The following is a 24,510-nucleotide window of genomic DNA, read 5'->3' as shown; positions in this document are numbered from 1 at the left end:
CTAAACCTAAGAATGGTTAAGTGAATTGCCCACTTTCACATAGGCACTAAGTATCCCAATGAGTAGAATGGGGAGGTGCTGTGGCGTGCTTAGAGCTTGGTCAGGCCTTGAAGATGCCAAGGTCATTCACTTAACCTTTGGCCGTCTCCCGTCCTCCTGACTTTTGTCTTGCCGTTGGACTTTGATGGCTCAAGGAGAGTGAGGCTGATGACTTTGTACAACTCTGCTTCGCTTAAATCTAACTTATTCGGGAGTCACAAGACGTCACCAAATGATGTTATTTTGGTCTTCTTCAAAAACAAAGGACAAACAATGCCAGCAGAGTACAGAAGCTAACACAATTAAAAGGCCAAAAGATAATTATAAGATTCTAGAAGAAGATATATAGCCTAGGAAAAGGAGGGAGAGTTTAAAGGAACTCCCATAGCCTTCTTCCATTAGAACATTAATACAACTAGTTTTTCAGATTATTTGATTGTGATCAGAGAGAACCTGACCATGAAAGATCCAATGACTTAGAGTAGGAAGAGACCTTAAAAGCCATTTAAACCAACACGCTTGTTTTAGAGATGGGAAAACTGGGGCATAGAGAAAAGAAGTGAATTGGTCACGTGGGTGGTAAGTAATATTGCTGAAGGTTTTGTTTTGGTTTTTAATTCTGAATCTAACCATCTTTTACTATATTAGGCTGTTTCGGGAGATGAGGTATAAGAGATAGGGAGGGAGAAGAGAAGAAGAAAAAAAGATGGCAACAGCAAGCATCTGGAGTGATTTAGGTGTCAGTTTCTAAATAGGGGCAAAGACTAAAAAGAGGCCCAAGTGCTTTGGTTAACAAGGAAATAAAGGCAGGAGGAGAGAGCTTTCTGTCTGATTTCTACCCCTTGTTACTGAGTGGTAATGTGAAATTCATATGCAGGTGTATAGAGACAGAGTCCTGAGAATATATCTAACAAGGCTATCATAATTTATTTATGCTTTGACTAAAATTCCGTGATTCCACTGTTGCATTTTCATATCTATAAAGATGGTATGAGCATTTGGATTTTTTTCTTAGAAATAAGAAATTGGTCTGTTTCCTTTTGCAACATGGCTAATATGGAAATATGTTTTGTCTGAATCCACATGTATAATCTAGATCAAATTGCATGCCTTCTCAAGGATGGAGGAGGGGAGGAAAGGAGGGAATTTAGAACTCAAAATTTTAAAACACGAAGGTTAAAAATGGTTTTTCCATGTAATTAGGAAAAAATAAAATAACAGTGATAATAACAATAAGGGTTTGATAATGCAGGAGAACCTTGAGTAGAAAAATCTGGAATATTTAATAATGAGAGATTAGAGGTAAGAGAAACTAAGAGTGACAGCTGAGGAGCAGAAAAGACTTTGGGTTGAACTGATCCAGAAGGAACTTCATTAGCTTGGACTTGATCTCTTTTTCTAATTGAAAAGTTTAGGTTTGTAGTCCCTGTAGACTGGTCTCTCAGAAACTAGCACCTTCAACAACCACAGTAGGAGGCAAAATTGCAAAGTAGACCAAACTTCTCTTTGAGCATTGTCCTACTGCTCTTTTTAAACCTTTTTTTTTCCTCCTGCCTTCTCTTAGGCATACCCAAGGTGCCAAGAACACCCATATGCTACCTTTTGGTTGCCCCAGATTTCATGCCTCATCTAGTTTTGCTCATCCTCAAACACAGCCTCACACTTAATGCAGTTTTCCCAAACCCAAAGTTAGAATACATGGTCTGACAGTGGATACATTCCTTTTGTGAATCCTTTCTAAATGTCTAATTTCTTTGATCACTATCTGGGTGGGATAAAGGATGAGGGCCATACCTATACTTCAAAATTATGGACTTTCCCCCAATACTGATAAGAACCTTACTTCTAAATTTTTCCAGTTCCAGGATTTGATCAGTTATTGACCATTGATCCACTTATTATATTAAAAAAAAGATCTTTTGAATGCAAATGAATTACAGAATGGTGAATGTTTGGGGAAGGAAGAATGATTTTTAAGAAATGGACCTTTTCATGGGCTCTGCAGATCCACCTCACCTCCAGCATAGTCCATTACTAAAATGATTTGGGGCGGGGGCAAGTTACAAGGAATTTAGAGCAAACTAGTTGTTAGGAACTCAGAACACAATGTCAGAAATAGAGGTTGTGTTCCTTGGAAAGTCCACCAAAACCTATTTGACCCTTAACGGAGTTGAGTTCTAGCATTCATGCCACAGGATAACATTACTGCTATTTATAACAATATCATTTTTATGCTAAGGCATCATGATACAGTGGGTATAGAGTTGGCCTCAGACATAGAGAGGCCTGGGTTCATGTTATACATATATCAAATACTGACTGTGCGACTCTGGGAAAGTTCATTTACTTCTCAATGCTCAACCCTGTTTGCCTCAGTTTCCTCATCTATAAAATGAGCTGGAGAAGGAAATTGCAAACCACTCCAGTATCTCTGTCAAGAAAACCCCAAATAGGGTCACAAAGAGTTGGACAGGACTGAAAACGACTTAACAATAGCAACAACAGCTCTAGGAAGCTCTGGATGGCTAAAAGTTGCAATGGTAGGAGTTTCTTTTTTCTGGGAGTTCTTTGTATTGTTTTAATAATATCATTAATACAGGGCTTAAGATTTGAAAAGCATTTGACGTATATGCATCTTATTTGATCCTCACAACAACCCCCATGAAGTAGGTGTTATTATCCTTATTTTGCAGATAGGAACCTTAAGCTGAGAGAGGTTAAGTGATTCCACATCTATTAATTAAGTCATAAATCCAACCTGTATCTCCATTGTTTCTATGGGAAAACCTAACAACTTGGGACACTAGTTAATAGAAGGCGGCTTTTCCTAATTCCCCTCCTCAATAGCTACAGGGCCTATAACAGTTGAAGTAGAACTGGGGAGGAATGGAGGGGTGGTGTTGCAAGCTAGAATGATTTTCCTGAGGATGAGTGGGGAAAGGTCCAGATCTTTGGTGGGCAGCAGTGGTCCAGCTCCTCAAGGTGTGGTAGAAATCTAGGGCTTTCAGTGGTGTCATTCAGAGTGTCTGTGTGTTGTTGGCCCTACTCCCTGGTTGTTATACTAGTTATACTAGATTTGAGCAGCACCCCAGGCGATGTCAGGAAGAGGAAAAGAGAAAGGAAGCTGTTTTTTCAGGCTTTTAGCATGTACTTGTGGAGGGTAATGCTGGAAGGGAAGGCAAAGGAGAGTTTCTGCAACAATTTTAAGGAAGAATGAGTTCCAAGATGAAGTGAATAGATGTTTCTAAGTTTGAGAATTTGTAATTTGGTGGCTCCTTGTACATGGAATCATTATAATTAGGTGGCATGAGGTGACACATAGCTACCCTTTTTACTTTTACACAATACAAAATAACAACAAAACTCCACAAATGTTTGTTTCAGTTACTCCAAAGGGCCTGAGTACAGTACACTACAATGGACTTTTGGTAAATGTCTACAGTGTTCAAGGCATTGTACTCCTGGGAGGTGGAGTGGGGGAGTATAAGACAAGGAGGGAAGGAAAGGCATAAGAAGAGGGAGGGAGATATTAGTGCATGTCCTCAAAAAGTGTCAGCTGAGAAGAGCTATGGTCTGGCATTCAAGAATTTCTTGAATACATGATAGCAGAAATTTGCAAATCTATAAACAGGAGAGTCTTTTCTATGTTTTAAATAATATCTATAGGTCAAGCATTTTGCAGGGTAGAATCCTTGCTGAGTTTCAGGTAGACAAAATGATTGTAAGTCTTCTATAATTATATACAAATTCCATGTGTTTATAATTTGAAAACATAATGTTTTGGGTGGGACTATGCCTTTTCTCTTTGCCCTTTGATCTCTTTCTCTAGTAACTCAACAACTATTTAATAAATATTGCTTGAATTTGAAGTAGTATACTCAGTACTGGGGGTGTGAACATAGGAGTCAGTAGAACCCTTATCCTCAAGAACATTAGTCTTCTGGGATGCCAGGTGTGAACAAAATTGTCATGATACCTGGAATAAAGTAATGAGGGCATAGAAGAGATTTAGACAGATTGCTGTGAGAAAATTTGAACAGGGGATTGATTTCTTTCATCTTTAAGGATCAGGAAAGCCTTAGTAAAGGAAATGATACAGGTTTAAAGGAAGAATAAAATCTCAACAATCAGAGGTGGGTGTGCATTTCAGACAGATCCTGGTGGTTAACTTTTGTGAATGCTTGGAGTGGGGAGAATAGAGAATGAGATTGAGAAACAGTCTATTACATGGTTTGGAGAAATGGGAATTGCTGACTCCTTTCTTTCTGGTGAGGTGGAGGACCATTAGGCCTTACCATCTGTGCTCTGTAGACCTCTAGTAATGTCATCTCACCTGTTGATATGACATAAGACACATGAGCCTTCTGCGCTTCTACTCTACCTATAAGAACTTCCAAGCTTTTCCATCATTCCTGTAGCTGAACTTTATTTTATGTGTTGTCTTTCTCCTCCAATTAGAGTAGGGTTTCTTGAGAATAGGGACTGTCAAACTTTCTCTGTTTGTATCTCCAGAGCCTAGCCTTGTATTTGGCACAGAGTGAGTCCTTGACAAATGCTCATTCATTCATTATTTCATTCACTGTCAAGTTACTGAAGATTTTTGAGAAGAAAAGTGATGTGGTCAATCTTTTTGCTACTGTGTCAGCTTCTGTATCATCTACACCTTGTCTTTAGTAATTTCCAACAATAATTACATAGAATTTTCTACAGTATTGCTTTTAGCTAAAACGTATATAGGTCTCTGGAGGAAAAATTACTTCTGTTTAGCATGTTTTTGTGAAGCAACTATGTTGTATAAGACTGTTCGAGGTGGGTTCCAAGGACACAGAAAATAAGAAAATGGTTACAAAGTATTATCCAAGCTCATTAACTTTATGTATTTGCATATTATATATTACATATGCCTTGACTCCTACACATATTTTTGAAACCTCTCTTTTGGAGCTCTTTGGATCTTTCTCATCATTCTATCATGACATTGGAATGACAATGAGATATTCACAGAAGAACACTGTAGAATGTTTTAGTGGGAGTGATCCAGTGGGAGATTAGGTCTTTAATTCCCTCAGGCCTCATATGATGCTTGATAAATTGAAGCCTAAGAGTTCAAGGGAGAGCCATTTTTGTAATTTCTTTCTTGATTCTCATTCCAGTGTTCTTTTCATCTGTCTTGTCAGGCTATTGCTTGTCAATCAGTCAGTCAACATTTTTTAAAGTACCTACTATATGCCAGACACTGTGCTAAGCACAGGGAGTACAAAAAGATGGTCCTTGTCTTTAAGGAGCTTATAGTCTATGTCTTCTCTTGGCTTAAAATGGGTTCAAGCGTGTTTGATTGCTCTCTTCCCCTTCATCTCAAAGGTGAAAAGTAGCTCAGGGGCCATCTCATTCAATCAGTATAGGGATTCCTTCTGCAGCATCCCCAGTGGGTGCTCATCTACCCTTGCCATGAAGAATTACACTGAGAGAGGACCTCCTCATCTCCTGAGTTGGCTCGTTCTACTTTTGGTCATCTCTAATCATTAGAAAGTTTTTGAAAGTTGAGTTGAATCAAATGATGTTTCAAACTTAATTTTTATTCTGAAATTAATAATTAAATTAACCAAATAAAAGAGACATTTTCATAAATACAAGAGAGGAGAAAAAAGGAGATTGTACGTGAATCTTCACATCTCTATTGTATATTGAGTATTTTTGTTTTAAGTACATTAACTTCAGCCTGTAGCTTTCAGAGCTATCCTGCTTGTCTGTGCTTCTTTTTTAGACTTCCTGTTCTTGACTCTGCAGAAAAAAAAAGGATACACAAATGATCCTTATTCTCCACCCCACCCCCCGACTCTATCCTCATTTCCATTTGCCTTCCTACCCTTCTAGCAGCTAAGTGGTATAGTGAATAGTGTCCTGAGCCTGGATTCAAGATCTGAGTTCAAATCCATCCTCAGATACTTAATAACTGTGTAATCCAGAATAATTCACTCAACCTCCCATCCAGGTTGCTCTGAGAACAAGTGAGAATATTTGTAAAGCACTTAGCACAGTGCCTGACACATACAAAGTGCTTAATAAATGCTTGTTCCCTCCTTATACTTCTTCCCATTGAGGGAAAAAATCCTGTATAAGAAATATGCATAGTTACACAAAACAAATCTCCATATTGATTATATACTAAAATCTGTGTTTCATTCGACATTCCCTCTCTGTCAGATCTGTAGCGTGCTTCATCATCAGTCCTATGGAAGAGTAGTTGATCACTGCACTAATTAGAAATCTTAAGTTTTTGGAAGTTGTTATTCTTTTTAATGTTCTTGTATAAATCATTCTCCTGCTCAGTTCACTCTGCCTCAGTTGCCATGGTGCAGTAAAATTCCATTACATTTGTATAGTGTTTGGACATTCTCCACAGACATTTATTAAACTCTGTGTGCTATGTGTTGGCAATACAATAACAAAACAAAATTCTTCCCTCCAGTAATGTATGTTACTGGAGAGAGGGTGGTCAAGGAAAGTAACATGCCCCCAGTAAGTTAAATACCAGGCAATTTAAGGAAAGGGCGAGGACTGAGTCAGTCATGAAAAGTTTCAGAGTAAATTTTACCCTCATAACTTCTCATTATTTTAGGTTTTGTCCTCTGGCAACTAGCAGAACAAGTTGGATCCCATTTTTCCTTCAAATAATGGAAGATAGCTATCAATATACCTCTAATCTTCCCATTTACAACATCCCTTGGTCCTTTAACAGACCATTGTATGGCATGGTCTTGAAGCTCCTCATTATCCTAGTTACTTTTTATATATGCTGAGAGACAGCTAAATGGCACGATGGTTAGAAAATTGGATTTGGAGTCAGGAAGACCTGAGTTCAAATGTTACCCCAGACACTATCTCTGTGACCTTGGGCAAATCACTTAACCTCTTTCTGCCTCAGTTTCACTCACAGGGTTGCTGTGAGGTTCAAATGAGATGATATTTATAAAGGTCTTAGTATAGTGCCTGGATATAGTAGACACTTAATATTGTTTGTTGCCTCTCCCATAGTCTCTCTGTATGGACTCCATAGGCTGTAGTCCAGCTGAATATGTCACAGGCATATTCATATAGTGGCTATGTCCTTTTATCATCGGTTCTGCATAGTGTATCTAGCCTGCTTAAGGAACTAGGTGTAAATCTGGGAATTTGGGCACCCAGAAAAAGGAATGTTAAAGGTTAGGGTGAGGAATGAGTTTCCATCTAAATGCCAGATTGATCATAAATTTGTTAAGGGTGACTTTTACTGTTAGTCAATGTCGGGCGATGCTTAATTTAAGGATTATCAGTTTACTTTATGAAGAATAAACATTATGGGTCACCCAAAGGACAATGGATAAGTACACAGCGGGTGTAAATTCAGATTTCATTGAATCAGATATTCCTTAGTACTATAGACTTTTGGTGATGGTCACAAAAGTGTTCTCTGTTGTTCCTCAAACTTGTCTTCTTTTAATTTATAGGTGCTCACATCATGTCGGGCCTTTCTTGTGACAGCTCGAATTCCCACCAAAGTAAGTAGTATTTTTTCCTTAATATTTACCTCTCAGGTGTTAGTCAATTGGTTTTAATTTAGAGCTAGAAATGTCTTAAGTGATCGTTTGTCCTTTTCTTCAGAAAGAACACTGAACACGGTTGGAAATAGACTAGGCTTTCCAGGTTATTTCACCCTCCTTGCTCACTTTTTTTCCACCCAGAAGAAGCCCCAGTGAAAATAGAGAGGCATTTTTGAGTCAAAGTTTTAGGATTTGGCAGTTGGTGTCTGTTTTATTCCTCTGCTATTTACTTTCTATCCTGACCTTTTTTCTCTCTGTACTCTCCTAACTAGCACATGACTTTAATTTCTCATGCCCAGTTCTTGCCTGGAAGGGGAACATATAGGTGTATCAATGATATATTTGTGATTTGTTTTCTTAAAAATGTCCAGGCCTCCTATAAAATATCATAGATCAGTTACATTCCTTAAAAAAAATTAAACTTTTTTTCCCCGGAGAATGCCGTTCCTCAAGTTCTAATACCATGTATCATTTAGAATCAACCTAAAATAAAATATTCTTGAATTTTGACACAAAGATTCATTGTATCTGCTGGCCTTAAAGTCAAGAGAGAAGTGAGTTCAAATCATGCTTTTGATGCTTAACCACTATCTGACCACAGGCAATCACTTACCTTTCTGACTTGACCAGGGTCACACCATCATTAAGTGTCTGAGGCCAGATTTGAACTCACAAAGGTGAGTCTTCCTGATCCCAAGCCCCTAGAGCACACATTGCCCCATGTGTGTGTATCTATCTATCTATCTATCTATCTATCTATCTATCTATCTATCTATCTATATCTCTTTCCTTATGGATTTGGGGACAATTTCCTATACTTTGTCTGGCTTAGAGTATCTCATCCATTTTCTTTCCACTCTCATTCCCAGTTCTATTTAAAAGTTGCTCCAAGGGAAAATATATTTCTTCTCTCCATTTGTCCCATTTAAAAAAAGATTTATCTATAGAGCAAATGTATTTTGTTCTTATGCAAGTGAAATCTGTATGGAAAACCTATACATTTTAAAACTTTTCTGGTTCAGAGTTTTGGGGAAGGCTTAAGCATTAAGTAAGGAATTATGCTGCTGGTGAAGAATCCATTACAGAAGCAGAATGTATGGGTTTTAGAAAAGAGTTCAGTGGTCTTCTGAAGTGCAGTTTCTTGAAAGATGTGTTCCCATTAAGTAAAAATGTTACTGACTCTTTCGAACGAATATATTTGCCTTGATCATACTTCACTTATTCTGTTTCCTGTCTTGTTCCATTTTTGCTGTGCCCCAGGCCTTTCTATGTGAAATGTCTTACGACCAGTCAGCCAAAATCAGCTACAGCATGCGCTTTTAAGCCACTTTAGTTGTCATGAATAAACCCTGCTGTCTTTTTTCCCCACAGTGACTTGTTCTCATGTTTTCCCTATGGGGTAGATGGCTGTCCACATGTTGTTGTCATCCCAGATTGATCAGTGGAGCTAGTGTCATTGACCTTCTTAGTTAGTAGCTGTTAATTAATTATTTTAACTGGGAAGACACACAAACACAGTCCAGAAAATTTGTGTCAAATATGATAAGTCCTTTCATTCTGTAAAAAGAGGTAACAGTTCCTAGAGACTTGAGGTTCTCCTTCCTGTCAACCTAAAATGTCTTGAGCAGAACTGGTCTTACTTCATGTGTCCTTTTCTTCAAGGCCCTGCAATTAGCCCTCCTTTTTTCACAGAATCAAGTTAGAGTAGTTCTTGCCCTTTATGTGACTTTGTCCTTAGCTTCCTTGTTTTCTTCTTTGTTTCCTATCTTGCTTTCTTTGAGTCATTTGTTCCTTTATTATTGATTTATTTTCTGAATTTTTGTCTGAGGGGAAGGGGAGAGGGGACAAGCATTTAGTAAGCAATCTGCTATGTGCCAGGCACTGTGATTTTGCTAAGAGCTTTTACAGATATTTTCACATTTGATCCTTGAAACAAGCCTGGGACATGTGTGCTGTTATTATCTCTGATTTACAGTTGATGAGACTAAGGGAGATGGAGGTTAAAGGAACTGAACAGAAGAGGAAGAGAATAAGCATTTATATAGCACTTACCACGTTCCAGGCACTGTGCTAAGTACTTTACAAGTATTATCTCCTTTTATCCTCTCACAATAACCCTGGGGAGTAGGTGCTATTATTATTTCCATTTTACAGTTCAGGAAACTGAGGCAAATAGTGGTTAAATGACTTGCCCAGGATCACACAGGTAGTGTGTGAGGTCAGATTTAAAATCAATCTTTCTGACTCTAGGTCCATCTACTGCAATACCTAGCTACTGCCCCTCATGCGGCACCTGTTTTTGGTTTGTTCAGTTTGTGACCACACCCAGTTTTCCCAACTGGACATTATACTCTTTTCAATTCTTTTTAGCAAAAATATTTAAATTTTCTGCTATGTATAATGTAATGTGCTAGGGGTCAAGGGTAGAAAGGTCATATATGACAGTCTTTGCCTTCGAGGCAACTTATAGTTCAGTTCAGGGGATAAGAAATGTATACAAATAACCACAATATTCATTGAAATGCAGTAAATGTATATAAAAGGAGGGTGAAAGATTTGGGAGACATTGCTTCTAGGTCAATCAACAGGGACAATGGAGAAGTAGAGTGTAACCTGAGCTTTGGAGAAAGAAAAGAATTTCAGGAAGAGGTGGAGAGACATTGTTTCAGACTTGAGAAACAATTGTACAAATGGCACAGCAGAAGAGAGGGAGGGCAGAATGAGATTAGAGCTGTGTCTTAACTAGTTCTTGGAAAAGCAGTGACTAAAATTCAGGTTACTTGATACCCTGATGGAAGGTCTTTGTACCACATTGATGCTGTTAGGAAACTGCCTTCATCTTCCTTCAGGAAGAGAGATTAGACTTGTTTTACTTGGCCCCAGAGGGCAGCTGCAAGAGGCAAATTGAGGCTTGCTGTAGGGAGGGACTTCCTGACAATTAAAACTATTTGAAAGTGGAATGGGCTACCTCTGGAGGCAGTGGGTTTTCCAACACTGGAGGTCTGCAAGCAAAAATTGGATGAGCATTTGTTGAGTATGTTATAAAAGAAGTCTTTCCCAGCTACAAATTGAAAGAGATTGCCTCCAAGGACCCTTATAGCTCCAAGATTCTGCAATTCTTTGTAGCTCCCAGCTTATTTGAGTGGAGTTCTGTAAATGTTTTTGCTGATGCTGACCTCTATAAGTACATATATATATATAGCAGCAGAACTCTATAAGTGACCTTACAGGAAATCCAGTCTGGCCACCTCACTTTATAGATGTGGAAACTGAGGCTCAGGGAACCTGAGTAGTTGTTGTGTTTAGTCATTTTTCAGTCCTGTTCCACTCTTCATGACCCAATTTGGGCTTTTCTTGGGAGAAATACTGGAGTGGTGTGCCATTTCCTTCTCCAGCTTATTTTACAGATGAGGAAACTGAGGCAAATAGGGTTAAGTAACTTGCTTAGATTACACAGCTAGTGTCTGAGACCAGAATTGAACTCAGAAGGTGAGTCTTCCTCACTCCAGGTCCACCCCTCTATCCACTGAGCCAGCTACCTGCCCTTGCTCAGGGTTACAGTAGTAGTGTAACTGGTAGAGCCAGGCTTCTTTCAGCTTTTCAAGGTCAGTGTTTCCCACCCCCTCAACACCCAATCATACTACTTCCACCCTCTTCAGCCATTCCATTTGGCTTCTGGCCTCTCACTAGTCTGGGAAGGAAATCCTTTTCAAATTCAATTGTTTCAAGAAAACCCACTTTGAATTATGTTAAGTATTTTTGAAATCATTAGGTCTGAGTTTGGTAAAAGTGGGGTTGTTGATAACATTGAATCATTCTTGACTGTTTCTCCATTTTCCTCCCATGTAGGATTCACTTATCTAGTGGACAGACTTGGGCTAATTATTCATTTGTGTTTCTAAATTTGATTACAATCTCATTAGATATTTTAATTTTGGGACTAAAAATAAATATTGAAGAATAACAAATGCCATGGGTCATGTTTTAAAAAACAGAACTTGTGTAGAGTAGGGACAGAAAGAAGATCCCACATTTTCTTTAACAAAAGAAAAAAGAGCTTGTCCAGAAGGCTAGATATTAAATGCAGGTGGAGCAGGCGAGAGGCCTAGCACAACAGCAGCCCTGAGTGGAAAAAAAAGAAAGATAGAGAAGATATAATAGCAGGAGACCCTGCAAAGATAGTCCTAAATCCTGATGACAGTGATGATGGTGGTGGTGGTGGTGGCGGCGGCGGTGATGATGATGATGATGATGATGTTGATGTTTCCCATGTATGGAACATATACCACTTCAAATATCACATAATTCTGACAAACCTTTCTTCATAGATATTTTGTCTTTTGACGCAACTCTGGGATTCTATCTCACAGTTGTCAGACTTGCAGTTGATAGAGAAGGAAGATGACAAATATTGGAAGGACTGTAGAAAAACAGGCCCATTGAAGGACTGTTTGTGGAAAACATTTTGGAATTATGCCCCCAAAGTTACTAAAATATGTTCACATTTTGGCTCAGGGATACCACTTTTTTTTTTTTGCCTATATTCCATGGAGAACAGAGAAAACAAAAAAGATCTAATGTATGCCAAAAAAAATACTTTTCTAGCAACTCTTCTTGTAATGGCAAAAAAAATGGAAACTAAAGGGTACCCATCAATTTGGGAATAGCCAAGCAAATTATGGTATATGACTGTAATAGAATAGTGTTGTACTGTCAGACATAATGAAAGAGATGGTTTCAGAGATACCTGGGAAGACTTATATGAAGTAATAAATCAGATGAGCAGAACTAGGAGAACAACCCATAGAATAACAATAATGTAAAGAAAAATAAATTTGAAAAACTCAACAACAGTGGTCAACAGTAATCGGCCATGATTCCAGAGGACCAGTCAAAGAGCATACCCATCACCTTCTGAAAGAGAGGTGATGGACTAACTATGCAGGATTAGACTCATTTTTAGACTTGGCCAGTATGGGAATTTGTTTTGGTTGACTAGGCATATTTGTTATTTTGTACATATTTATTGTTATTGGGGGTTAGTTGGGAGGGAGAAAAAAATGCTTGATAATTGAAAGAAAATAATTCCTTAAAACTGAAAAAGGAATATTTTACCTTCTCTTTGCACAAGCTCTCTCCTATTTCTACCCCCACAGTGTAGTTCACCTTAGAACAAAACGTCTTTCTGTGGAGATTTGAGGCTGTCCATCCCCAATTGTTCTTACACGTCTTATAATGTTTATTGGGGCTACCCTGAATTTTTTTTTGAAAAAGCAGATAGGTCTTAGAAGTTTGATTAACACCTTAAGGCAAATGTTCACCTGTTATTTACCTGTTTATCTCTGTAACACTTCAGTTAGGAGAGTATGTGCAGGGGCGACCCATCTCAGGATACTGTACTGTGTTGTTGTAAGAGAGGTCTCTTAGCTCTACCAAGGGGTTTGCCAAGGTGGTGGAAGAAGGAAACCACTCACTTGCTTCTCATTGTAACTAATTATTTCCAAGTTGAAAGCATAAGGTTTTCTCACTGCAGAAGACTTGGCAAATGCTGTCAGCTCTTCTATATTTCATGGTGAGGATGGGGGGGGGGTGGCACGGGGTTGGACTGGGAAGAGTTTACTGCTATGCTAGCAGCTATCTTTTTTCCTAATAATTTGAATGAATGGGAGAGGAGAAGGTTGTGGCTGAGATTAATTTTGGATTCAAGGGAAAGATACCATAGTAGTGTTGGTATGAAGATACTTAGGATGATGGAAATTCAATAGGAATAGGTGAGGAGTAAGAAAGATAGATATAGCATTTATTACAGGTTTTTATTAAGTATCAAATTTTTAGGATTAAGCATTGGAGATTGAAATATAAGAAAACAAGATAGACCCTATTTGCAAAGAGGTTATAATCTGATTGGAGGAAGACAAAATGTGAAAGGAGCTGGAAAGGGGGTGAGGGTGTGTGTGTGTGTGTGTGAGAGAGAGAGAGAGAGAGAGACACACACACACACACACACAGATAGAGACAGAGAGAGAGAGAGAGAGAGAGAGAGAGAGAGAGAGAGAGAGAGAGAGAGAGAGAGAGAGAGAGAGAGAATGTAAGGTATTAGAGTTAAGGAACTAGAGCAGTCTGGAGAGTTGAGCTACTACTGCAGTTAGCATAGCTGGGACTCCTCAAAAACAATGATCCCAGCTGAATCTTCACCAATGGGGAGAGAGGGAAAGTGGGTGAAGACTTTTTTTGATGTGCACTGAATAATCTAGTAGGACTAACCCTACTTGGAATCCTTTTGCTGTTGCATATTAATGGGTATGTGAAACAGTACAGCTCAGAAGGGGCACCAGAGAATGAATATATACATATATACATACACACACACACACACACACACACACACACACATATATACATATATATATACACATATACATATATACACACATACATATACATATATATACATATATATGCAGATGCATACATATATATATGTATCTATATATATGTATATATAGATACATATACACATATACAGATACATATACATATATATTTACATATACCGGATCTAGTAGTTTTCTCTTTCTTCTTGCTACCTAATTCTCTAATACTGTTGCTTTTTTACCTAAGCAAGAAGAGTAAAAGACCTCTGCTTAGTGAAGAGAGTATCCTGTAGACCCTGCATAAAATATATAATTTGGTTCATAGAAAGGAAGTAAGGTCTTTAGGTCTTTAAATTATTTCCCTAATGAAAAGCTCGTAGCAAAAGAACCAAGTTGCCTATTTATGCCTCTTTCATTTAACAGGCACTTGATATTGTGAATACTTTACTTGGCTTTTTTCAAAATGCTATTTTGTTTTAAACAAGAAATAAGAAAATGAAAGACCTCTTTTGCATAATTTCTCAAAAGGAGGTTCCCAGGGCATTTTGTTTTCTTCTGCCAGTTGGATGTCCTTATTGAGTTCACATACCAGGTTTAAGGGATAACTCTCCCTGCCCCCCCCCCTTTTTGGTATGCATGTTTGAAATACATATTTTTTGGGGCCTTCAATAGGTTATCCCATTGTTCATAATAGGTGAACCCATTGTTCATGCTGTTGACACTGGGAGGCTACCGTTAGATATAGCCTGTACTAAGTAGAAGATTCTGGGAATTATCAAAGCTAAGCACTTTGATTCTGTTAACTCCAGAAATTCCTTTTTATAACTAAGTATAAATGATCTAGACTATCTACTAGAAAGCCAAACACAGAGTTTATCTCACCCCCATCTTTAACTTTGGGAATGTAATAGTTTTAATGTTGGACATTAGATTTCAGTGAGCTCAAAAAGGTAGAGACTTTGTGTTCCACGTAATAGTATTTTATTTTTTTTCCCAATTACATGTAAAGATAATTTTCCACATCTACATTTATAAGATAGTTCCAAATCTTTCTCTTTCCTTTCTCTTCCCCCCTGCCCAAGATAGCAAAGCAATCTGATATAGGTTATATATGTAGAATCACATTAATCATATTTCCACATTAGTCAATGTTGTGAAAGTAGAATCTGAACAAAAGGGAAAAGCCATGAGAAAGAAAAAAAGAAAAGAAAAGTGCAAATAGTATGCTTTAGTCTGTATTCGGACTCCATAATTCTTTTTCTAGATGTGGATAGCATTTTCCATCATGAGTCTTTTGAATCATCTTCGATCATTTTATTGCTTAGAAGAGCTAGAGACTTTGTGTTTCATTTAAACTTTTTTATCTCCCTAGGGCCCTAGTATCATAAGAAGTTGACCAATGTTCGTTGAATGAATGCTGGTTTTGCTTCTTAATTTATGGGGGGTAATAGAGTCATTATTGGTTATGTGTGGGACAGAGAGCACTTACTCAAAATAAAAACAAAAGACTTAGATACCTTGAAAGCACAAAGGTGTTTATTGCTTTTTCATGAGAAAGGACATATTCTGTGTCTCTTAAGATGACACCAGTAAGGGAGTGTGTATGTGCTGGCTCTGAGTAGCAAAGTTTTACAGCCCTAATGCGTGCCCCCTCCCACTCTCTTACCTCTTTCCTCCATTGGCTGGGTACTCAGGGCGTACAGTCTAAACACGGCAGCTAATGCCCCATAGAAGCAAACATACCCATATTTGGGAACTAGATGTATGCATGTGCCAGGAAGCAGGAACGACCAGGAACTTCCTGTGCTGACGTGAATTTTTGAGAAAGGTGAAACTCAACTTAGGGCTTAGGCCTGAGGAAACTGCACTTTAGGCCACCCCTCACAGTTAGAATGTGTAAAGGCTTAAAAATAATTTAGGGAATATTGGAATAAATAATGCACATTTGAGGTAGTTTGAAACCTAATGCAGAAGTCTTGAGTCTCCATGAAACCACTCCTGTATTATTCTCCATTGTCCAGGAAATATTCTGACACCTTTCATACTTTGATAGTATTTATCTCTACATTCTTTCCTTGTGACCCTTCCTCTTCACCAGCTCTGTCCTATTCGCACTTTCTAGCAAACTTTTACCTCAGGGATATGCAGGAGCTAGTTCAAGCTAGGGTTTGATTTATTGTTTTGCTGATTGTCTAGACTAAATAAAATGTTAATTACTCAAATTAAACTTAAAAATGAGTTGTAGCTACAGTTTTTTTCCTGAAGTTGTTAAAACATTTACCAACTCATCTCTGCTCCCCCTTCCCCTCTTCTCATCAGCATTCCCTCTTTCTTTACTGTCTTCTTGACTTACATCCTATTACTACTGTTGACCAGATACTGTCTAACTGTGAGTAATTTCTGGGAACTTTGAGGTACTTATCCTCATTCACTGCCCCCTCTTAAGCCTCAAAGCCCTAGCACCATAATTTCCTAGGTACCTTTTGCTATGGTTACTTGGAATTGGAGGTGGTGACCTCAGGTGACAGTTTTTTGTTTTCTTTTAACCTTCCTTAGATAAGATATCATAACACACAATCCTGGGGCATCATGAAGCCCTTTCCCTACCCTTGCTCAAGGCCTTTTCATTTCTCCCATTTCACTGAGCAGTGCTTAACAGGAAAACTATTATTTAAATCAAGAAACTTCAAGCTAAGAATGACTTTGAGCTGCTACATTTTTCCATATCTTTCCTCATCTGAAGAGTCTATCAGGGTTGTATCCAAGCCCAAAGATAAAACTGTGGATTGTAAATCAGAGAACAAGTAAATTGTGGTAGACAAAGAATGATGAATGGAAAAGGGAGTGAACAATCAGTTATATTTTCTTAAGAAAGAGTAAGGTAACAGGTTTGAAGATATAGTGAAGTAAAAGAAACTGTATCTGAAGTCTCTTCCCATTTTAGTCATCCTCCATTAGGTTTCCAGTGTGATTTTCCTAGTGCAAGATTGTTACCCTACTAATCAAGAATTTCCATGGGTCCCTGTCATCTCCAGGATCAAATCAGAATGGACTGCTTGGCACTTAAAGCCCTTCATAACCTAACCCCATCCTACATTTCCAGTCTTTTTTGCACCCTATATATGTGCTTTGATTCAGTGACATTCTGTTCCAAGAATAAGATACTTCATCTGTTGTCTCTGGACATTTCTGTGATTGTCCCCCATGTCTGGAATGCCCTTCCTCCTCTTCTCTGCCTTCTAGCTTCCCTAACTTCTGATCTTGATCAGAATCTCATTTTCTACATCAAGACTTTACCAAACCCTGTTAATTCTAGTGTTTTTGTTCTGTTATTTATTTCCTATTTATCCTGTATATATTTGTTTGTACATATTTATTTACTTTTTGTCTTCTCCATTAGATTATGAGCTCCTTGAGGGCAAGACTCTGTTTTAACTCTTTTAATCTCCAGCACTTAGCACAGTACCTGATACATTTAATAAATATTTTTTGACTCACTAACTGCCATGAGACAGGTGAGGAGGTGGGGAAGACACCTTATAATAAAAATATGAGTGGAAGTTGTATTATTTAGCCAGGTGTTGAGATTAAAAACAAATACCAGAATGTTCTATTAGAACAAGTGTGTGTGTGTGTGTGTGTGTGTGTGTGTGTGTGGTGTGTGTGTGTGTGTATGTGTGTGTGCGCATGTATACATCTCTGAAGTAAAACAAAAAATGAAGACTGATGGTCGGAATGAATATAGCATGAAAGATGACAAAGTGCTTTTGAAAAAAGAGCAAACTGATATTGTTTTCTTTTGAGGGAGTTTTGTTTTATATATTGTAGTTTAACTGCTACCTTTAAGTATAATCTGGAATGTGAGGGCAGAAACTTTTAATGAGCTGGTATCTTGTTGAATCTGGGGAAACCTAACATTACATTAAGTGGACATCTTTTTTGATCCTCAGTGCTATGTATTTACTGCTAGAGAGGCAAAGAATAATCTATTCTTAGAGCATAACATAAATTAAGGCCAGTGCTCTTAGCTTTGGAGAAAGGGATTCCACAAAACTACTTTCTGTGTAAATGGCTTGATCTTTTGCATATTCTTTATCTACCATTGATTTATAGGATTTTCTAAATTAAACTTTATATTTTAAGACTGTTTAATAAAATAAGCATTTTTTTTTCTCTCTAATTGCAGCTAGAGTTAACCTTCAGCTACCTAGAAATCCAAGGAGTTGCCTGCAACAAGCCCGGTCAGGTGAGTGTACATGCCTGTTCATCAAGGCAAGGACATGACCTTTTCTGCATTCCTGAAATATTCAGACTCTTGCTATTTTCATTTCACCTATCTTCAAATCCCATTAGGACAATCCAGAAAAACAAGGTTGAAAAAACAAATATTTCCTCCCAAAAACTGTATTTGTTGAAAATATTCACACATAGACTGAGCTGCAGAATTATGTGGGGGAGTAGGGAGTTAGGGGGAGATGTAGGGTTATTATGATAACATATTCTGAATAATTGAGTTTGAAAAGAACTAATTAGCATTAAGTATTTGTGGCAACATCAATGTCATAGGGATATTTATTAGCATTACAACTTGCTCTACGCAATCTGCAAATTTTCAGTCTGTATTGCATTTATTATGGGAATGCATTGCTAAATTATTTTAAAACTAGTAGAAAAATGTTGAGATTTCATACTTTTTTTTAAGAGGGTGTGTGGGTGCTTAATGACTTTTTTAGAAATAATTGTTTCTTCCTGTAGCATGTTTATCCACCTTAACCTGCAGATTCTTGGTTATTGATCATAGTTCATCCAGAATAATGTTTGCAATGCGTTTATCATTCTAATGATTGGGAGATTGAGATTAGGAAAATAACATCATCTATCTTTTTGTTCAAATGATCAAAGTACATGCTGGAGAGAATAGTAGTGTATGAATGATAATATAATTAGAGCTTCCTGATGACTCTTCAGTGATTGACTAGTTATGGGTGGGGAGGACTTTAATTTGATGGCTAATAGTAAAAGATTTTTCAGAACATCATTTGACTTATGGGCCTTGCCTATAAGGAGCTACTACAAAGCAGTGAGATGAATTGTTTTGTGTGGCTCCTGGAATCAAATCAACACTATTTTAACCCAAACTTCCTTGGCTACCACTCTCTTATAAGTGTTATATTATGTTACATATTAATATAGTGCATGTGTAATAAATTATGTAAGTTAATGGTTAGGGATGATGTCACTTTTTGTATTTGTGTCACCAGTGCTCACTTAACACAGTGCCTGACATACTGTAAGAACTCAAGGATCACTTTTTCACTCAGTCATTTAGTTGTTACTAACAAAGTAACTAATGTTATTGACTTGCTTGGAAATGAGCATGTGGCAGATTTGTCTTGGTACTCTTTTGAAGATGTTGTATTAATGGAAGCATCCCTGGTGGTGACATTGCTTCCTTTTTTCCTTGTGGTCCATGCCACAAAACAAAATGGAAAGACTACTGGGGTTTTGGTCCTGGATCAATTGCTTACTAATTGTATGGTCATTAGCAAGTTACTTAGCATCTCTAGGATTTATTTTCTTCATTCATAGAATAAGAAGTTGGAGTAATAATAAAAAATAATAAAATTTATATAGTGCTTTAAGGTTTTCAAGGCATTTTACATATGCTGCCTCATTCAGTTCTGACAACAACCCCATAAGATGGGTGCTGTGATTATTCCCATTTTATAGATGAGGAAACTGAGGCTGAGAAAGGTTAAGTGACTCACTAAGGGTGATACAGCTGATAAGAGACTGAAGTAGGATTTGAATTCATGTCTTTGATTCCGAGTCTAGAATTCTTTTGCTACACAGAGATCTTTACCAGTTGTAATGAACATCTTATGATTTTTCACTTAGAGCTGAACCAGTAAGTAAAAAAAGCGAATTTGAAGGATGGACTAGCAATTAGGAGTCATTAATTTTTAATTTAGTGCTTGTGACTGTAAGCCCCCTTGCTTTACTCCTCTAGTCTGTTCTCCTGTTTATAAAAACACTGATGCAGAGAGATTGCTACAGCACCAGAAGAATTCTAGAGAGGAAAGGAATCTCAGGTCTTAAAGAGGACTGTAGAATTTAGAGATTGAAGGAAGTTTTGAGCTAATTTGCTCCAGTGTCCTCTTTTTACAGATATAAACTGAGAGGTAAAGTGATGGTTACACTGACAGTAAATAGTAGGTTTCATGCCTAAAGCGTGAATGTCCATCATAAAATTCCTTTCACGCGGTTTGCCAAGCCTCTGTTTAAACATCTCTGGTGATGGTGAAACATCCCTACCTCATTAGTTGGGCTATTCTATTTTTATACAGGGTGTTTCTTATTATTTTGAGTCAAAATTTGCCTTTTGGTAGCTTCTACTTGTTTATATTTTGCCTTCTGGAGTCAAGCTGGATAACTTTCATTTCTCTTACAAAATTTGAGGACAGCAATGACTCCTCTCTAACTCCAACCTTATCATCTTTAGGCTATATGCATTGTCAGTTCTTCCAACTGTTGGCCATAGGACATTATTTTGAGCCTTTGTGGACTCCTTTTGGATATATTCCGTACTCTTTGCCAGGGGTGGGGAACCTGTGGCCTTCAGGCCACATGTGACCCTCTCGGTCATCAAGTGTGGCCCTTTGACTGAATCCAAATTTCACAGAACAAATAGTTCAGATTCCCCACTCCTGGTCTGTGCCCTGCAGTATGGCACCCTTCGTTGTATAATCTCTTAGTGTATTCTTTCAGGTGAATATATGTCTTGGCTTTCCAACTAGATTGCAGTTTCTTCAGTCAATCAATAAACATTTATCAAACACCTACTGTATGCCAGGGCAAGTGACCTGGTAAAAGGAAGGTAGTCATGCTTTCTGTTTCCTTTATATTCTTCATTTTCCCTTGTATCCTCTGATTAGCCCTTCCTTTGCCAAATTGCTTTCAGAGAATAATGTTTAAAATTATTCAACAATTCATAGATTCCTTTAGGACAGTGTTTTACAGCCGTTGGCTTCTCTTCATTTTTTGCCTGCCTACAAAACTTTTGCTTTCAAATGTCTTTACTTACGAATACCTCCAAACTCAAAAAGCATGGCATTAGAGTTGATAAAGGTGAATAATGCCCTAATTTGAAGTGGTCAGCATGAATGGTTCAATATTAGGGGTAGAAGGTTGGTTATCACACATTTGGGAGGGGAGAAACTATTTATTTTGTCTGCAAGTATATAGCCTTTGTACCTGACATCCATCAGTAGGTGAGGGGAAAAGGAGTTTCTGGGATCATACAGTTATGTTCATTATAGGACCATATTTAAGGATTTATTCAGTATGGTATTTTGGTCGCCATAAATCCTAACAGAATTTAAGGGTGATTTTAGAATGAAGAGAAAAATTTCAAGAGACAATACCTGATTTTGAGTACAAAAATAGCAATGAATCAGTCATTTCAGATTTGCCTTAAGTGAGATCATCATAAAAGTAAAGCAAACTTTGATTATCCTTGTGAAAAGAAAAATAAAAATACAATATTTTTTTCTGGAAGTATAATGCCAATTATTTTAAAATGCACCCATTGTTTTGGCTGGATCAGAGAAGAGAGGCCATTAAGACAAATGTGCCTAGACTAGAGGCGGTTCTTTGTGGAACAGAAGCTTAGATGGAACAAGGCTTTATTGACATTGGAAGGCAAAATATTCAGAATTTAAAAATAAATCAAGAGGTTTTAAAATAAAAATTAAATGAAATGAAATGTCAAAAGAGTTCTTTTCTTTTGTAAGGCTAATGGTTCCAAGAGGTAGAGGTGAAGAGGAAAAGTGTTTTAGGAAATGGGTGAGAAGGTGATTAGGCTGAAAAGGTAGGTGATGGAATGACAAGTGCAAGGAACAAGTAGTTCCCACTAAGGGGAGCTTTTAGTAGGTAATGGGGTAGGGGAGTCGAGAGGGCCAATAATAGGAAACCAGAAAAGATGGTGGGCTGAGTGGATAGTGAGAGTGAGAGACAGCTGTTGGGTAGATCTTCCTTGGAGAGTTCATGTTAGGACAAGGTAGAGACTCTGACAGGATGTGAAAGTGTGGGTGACTTGGGACCTGCACTGTTGAAGGGAGTACTCTCACTGATAAATACACACACACACGCTAATGTGTATATATGTGCGTTTATATATATTTATATGATGTGTGTGTGTATTCTAAATTATTATATACTGATATAATTTTAGTGGTCCCAGGTTAGGTGCTTTTGTAAACCCACAGTATAGTTTGGGTTGTGAAATATTCCTTTTATATTGTAATAATGTCGGGCTATTCCTTTTACATTGGTGTAATATTTTTATGGTCTACTAAATACAAGAGTTCGCAACCTAGTGTCTCATCAAGAGACATTGGTTAATGAACCATGACAGCATCTGTTAGAAGGGAGAAACCTCCCACTAATTTACAAATGTGTGTGGTCATAGAAAAATCTTTCTTTTAAAATTGTCAGGTGGTTCTACCAACAAGTAAGGAAAAGTAAAATTGAATTTTTTTAAATTTTAAATGAGATACTTCAGGGTACATCTTTGGGTTTGTAGTATCTGTGTTAGATTTTAAAGGGACCATCTCATGTATCTCTGTTTAAAAACATACAAAAATAAACATCTCTCTCTCCACGTTTTTTGTTTCTGTTAAGTATATTATAGTCTTCCCAGTTACCCAGGCTGTAAACAGTGTAGTCAGATGTGACACTTCCATCTTCCTCTATCTGTATCTCTGACATGCAATCAGATTCTCATTATATTTCTGAAACATATCATATCTAACCCCTTCTTTCCACTCACATAGTCATTGTTATCTTTCTCTGGAGTATTGTAGTAGTTTCTTAACTGTTGTCTCTCCCAACATTGATGCGTGCTCTCACTCCATCCTCCACAATGCTACTAAAATTGACTTTCTAATGCATGGGTCTGATTATATTATTCTCTTTCTCAGGAACGTATGGTTAGTATTGCCTATATTTATATAAAGCACAAACTTCTTATCCTGGCATTTAAGACTCTCCATTATCTGGTGCAAACCTCTATCTCCAGCTGTATTTCATATTACTGTACTTTACTCACTCTACATTCCCAGCTAAACTGAGCTACTGCTTTGTCCTCCAGTCTTACTCAATTATCTGTCTCTGTGGGCTTCTAGATGCTGACTTCCATTACTGGAAGGTCTTTCCAACCACTTCTCTGCCTGTTGAGATCTTTCTCTTCCATTAATATGCAGCATGTCACTTACCTGTTCAAAAAGGTCCAGTGGTTCTTTGTTGCCTTTAGTATAAAAGATAAGCTCCTCTCTTTATCTTTTAAAGCTCTTTACCACGTGGCTGCAGAGTACCTGTCTAGGATTATTACATGTGACTTTCCTCCGTGCTTTCTATGTTTCTATGTAGAGCTTCTTCTCCATCTCCCCACTTCTCATCAAACCAACTTTTCCCTACCCATCCGTTCATATGTATTTGTTTTACATATACTTTGTTTTTACTTGTATATGTATTATTTCCATATACATTATTTCTTCCTATAGTGAGTACTCCTTTAGGGTATTAAATGATTCATTTTTGTGTGGAGTGTTTCATTTTTAGCTCTGTATGCCTAATATCCTTAGAGGTAACATGGTCCAGAGATCTGACCTTGAAGTCGGGAAGATCCAGGTTTATGTACTACCTCTAATGCTTACTGGCTATTTGAGCTTAGGCAAGTCACTTAAAATCTCAGTGTTGTAGGCCAGTGGTGTCAAAATAAAGTAGAAGGGAGGTAGAGAGGGATTAACCATACATAAAGGTCCCTGTGGGTACATATTGACTTTGAAAACTACATACTAACATTATCTATGTTTTATTGTATTTTTATTTTCTTAAACATTATTCTCCTTGAGCCTGCACTCAGGAGTCTTGAGGCAGTATTTGACAGCTGTATTCTAGACAACTCTCTAAGGCTGGTAGTTATAGACCTGCATTGGTGGGAGGAGTTTCCTCACTTAGGAATTTCCTGTATCATTGATATCACATGTCTGGTCTATATCCTTTATCCCCTATCCTCATCCCTTGCACCAACACATAGCACAATGTCTGACATGTAAGAGATGTCAGATGTTAATTTTTGTTGAAATTGTTTGGATCTAATGAATCTTTCCTTCACTCATTCCCGAGTTAAACATGATCCATCCCTATTCATTGTCTCTATACCATTTGGCCTGGATTTCTTCTCTGTCCTTATGTTCTACCTTGTGTCACATTTGTTTGTGAAGATTGCTGAATTACTGTAATAGATTTGTATGGTCCTTGAGAGCAAGAATTTTTTTTTTCTTTATATCCTTGGAACCTCACACAGCTTCATGTACTTTAATGCTTTGTGTATCTACAGTTTCGTTGGTGTATGCAGCCCTTCCATGGATGTAGATCCAAAAGTGTTGAAAAATTCATCACCATGCAACCAACCTGGTGATAAGCCCCTCTCAAACTTATGTAGGATATTCTTT

General features: G+C 37.7%; 1 protein-coding gene across 5 annotated transcripts in view; it reads left to right on the top strand.

Annotated features, from left to right (window-relative positions):
• The window catches only part of CARMIL1 (capping protein regulator and myosin 1 linker 1), a 382,099-nt gene that overhangs the window by 164,777 nt on the left and 192,812 nt on the right, over positions 1-24,510 (top strand). For all 5 annotated transcript variants that reach the window (XM_020986870.2, XM_020986868.2, XM_020986867.2 and 2 more), the window contains 2 exons: positions 7,527-7,577; positions 18,180-18,239. In XM_020986870.2, the coding sequence (XP_020842529.1) occupies positions 7,527-7,577; positions 18,180-18,239 (111 nt within the window). The remainder of the gene's footprint in view (positions 1-7,526; positions 7,578-18,179; positions 18,240-24,510) is intronic.

This window comes from Phascolarctos cinereus, unplaced genomic scaffold, assembly GCF_003287225.1.
Source record: "Phascolarctos cinereus isolate Bilbo 61053 unplaced genomic scaffold, phaCin_HiC Scaffold_4;HRSCAF=312, whole genome shotgun sequence".
In the NCBI taxonomy this organism is placed as follows: Eukaryota; Metazoa; Chordata; class Mammalia; order Diprotodontia; family Phascolarctidae; genus Phascolarctos; species Phascolarctos cinereus.
Note: the sequence above shows the minus strand (reverse complement) of the source record. Positions and strands in the feature narration are given on the sequence as shown.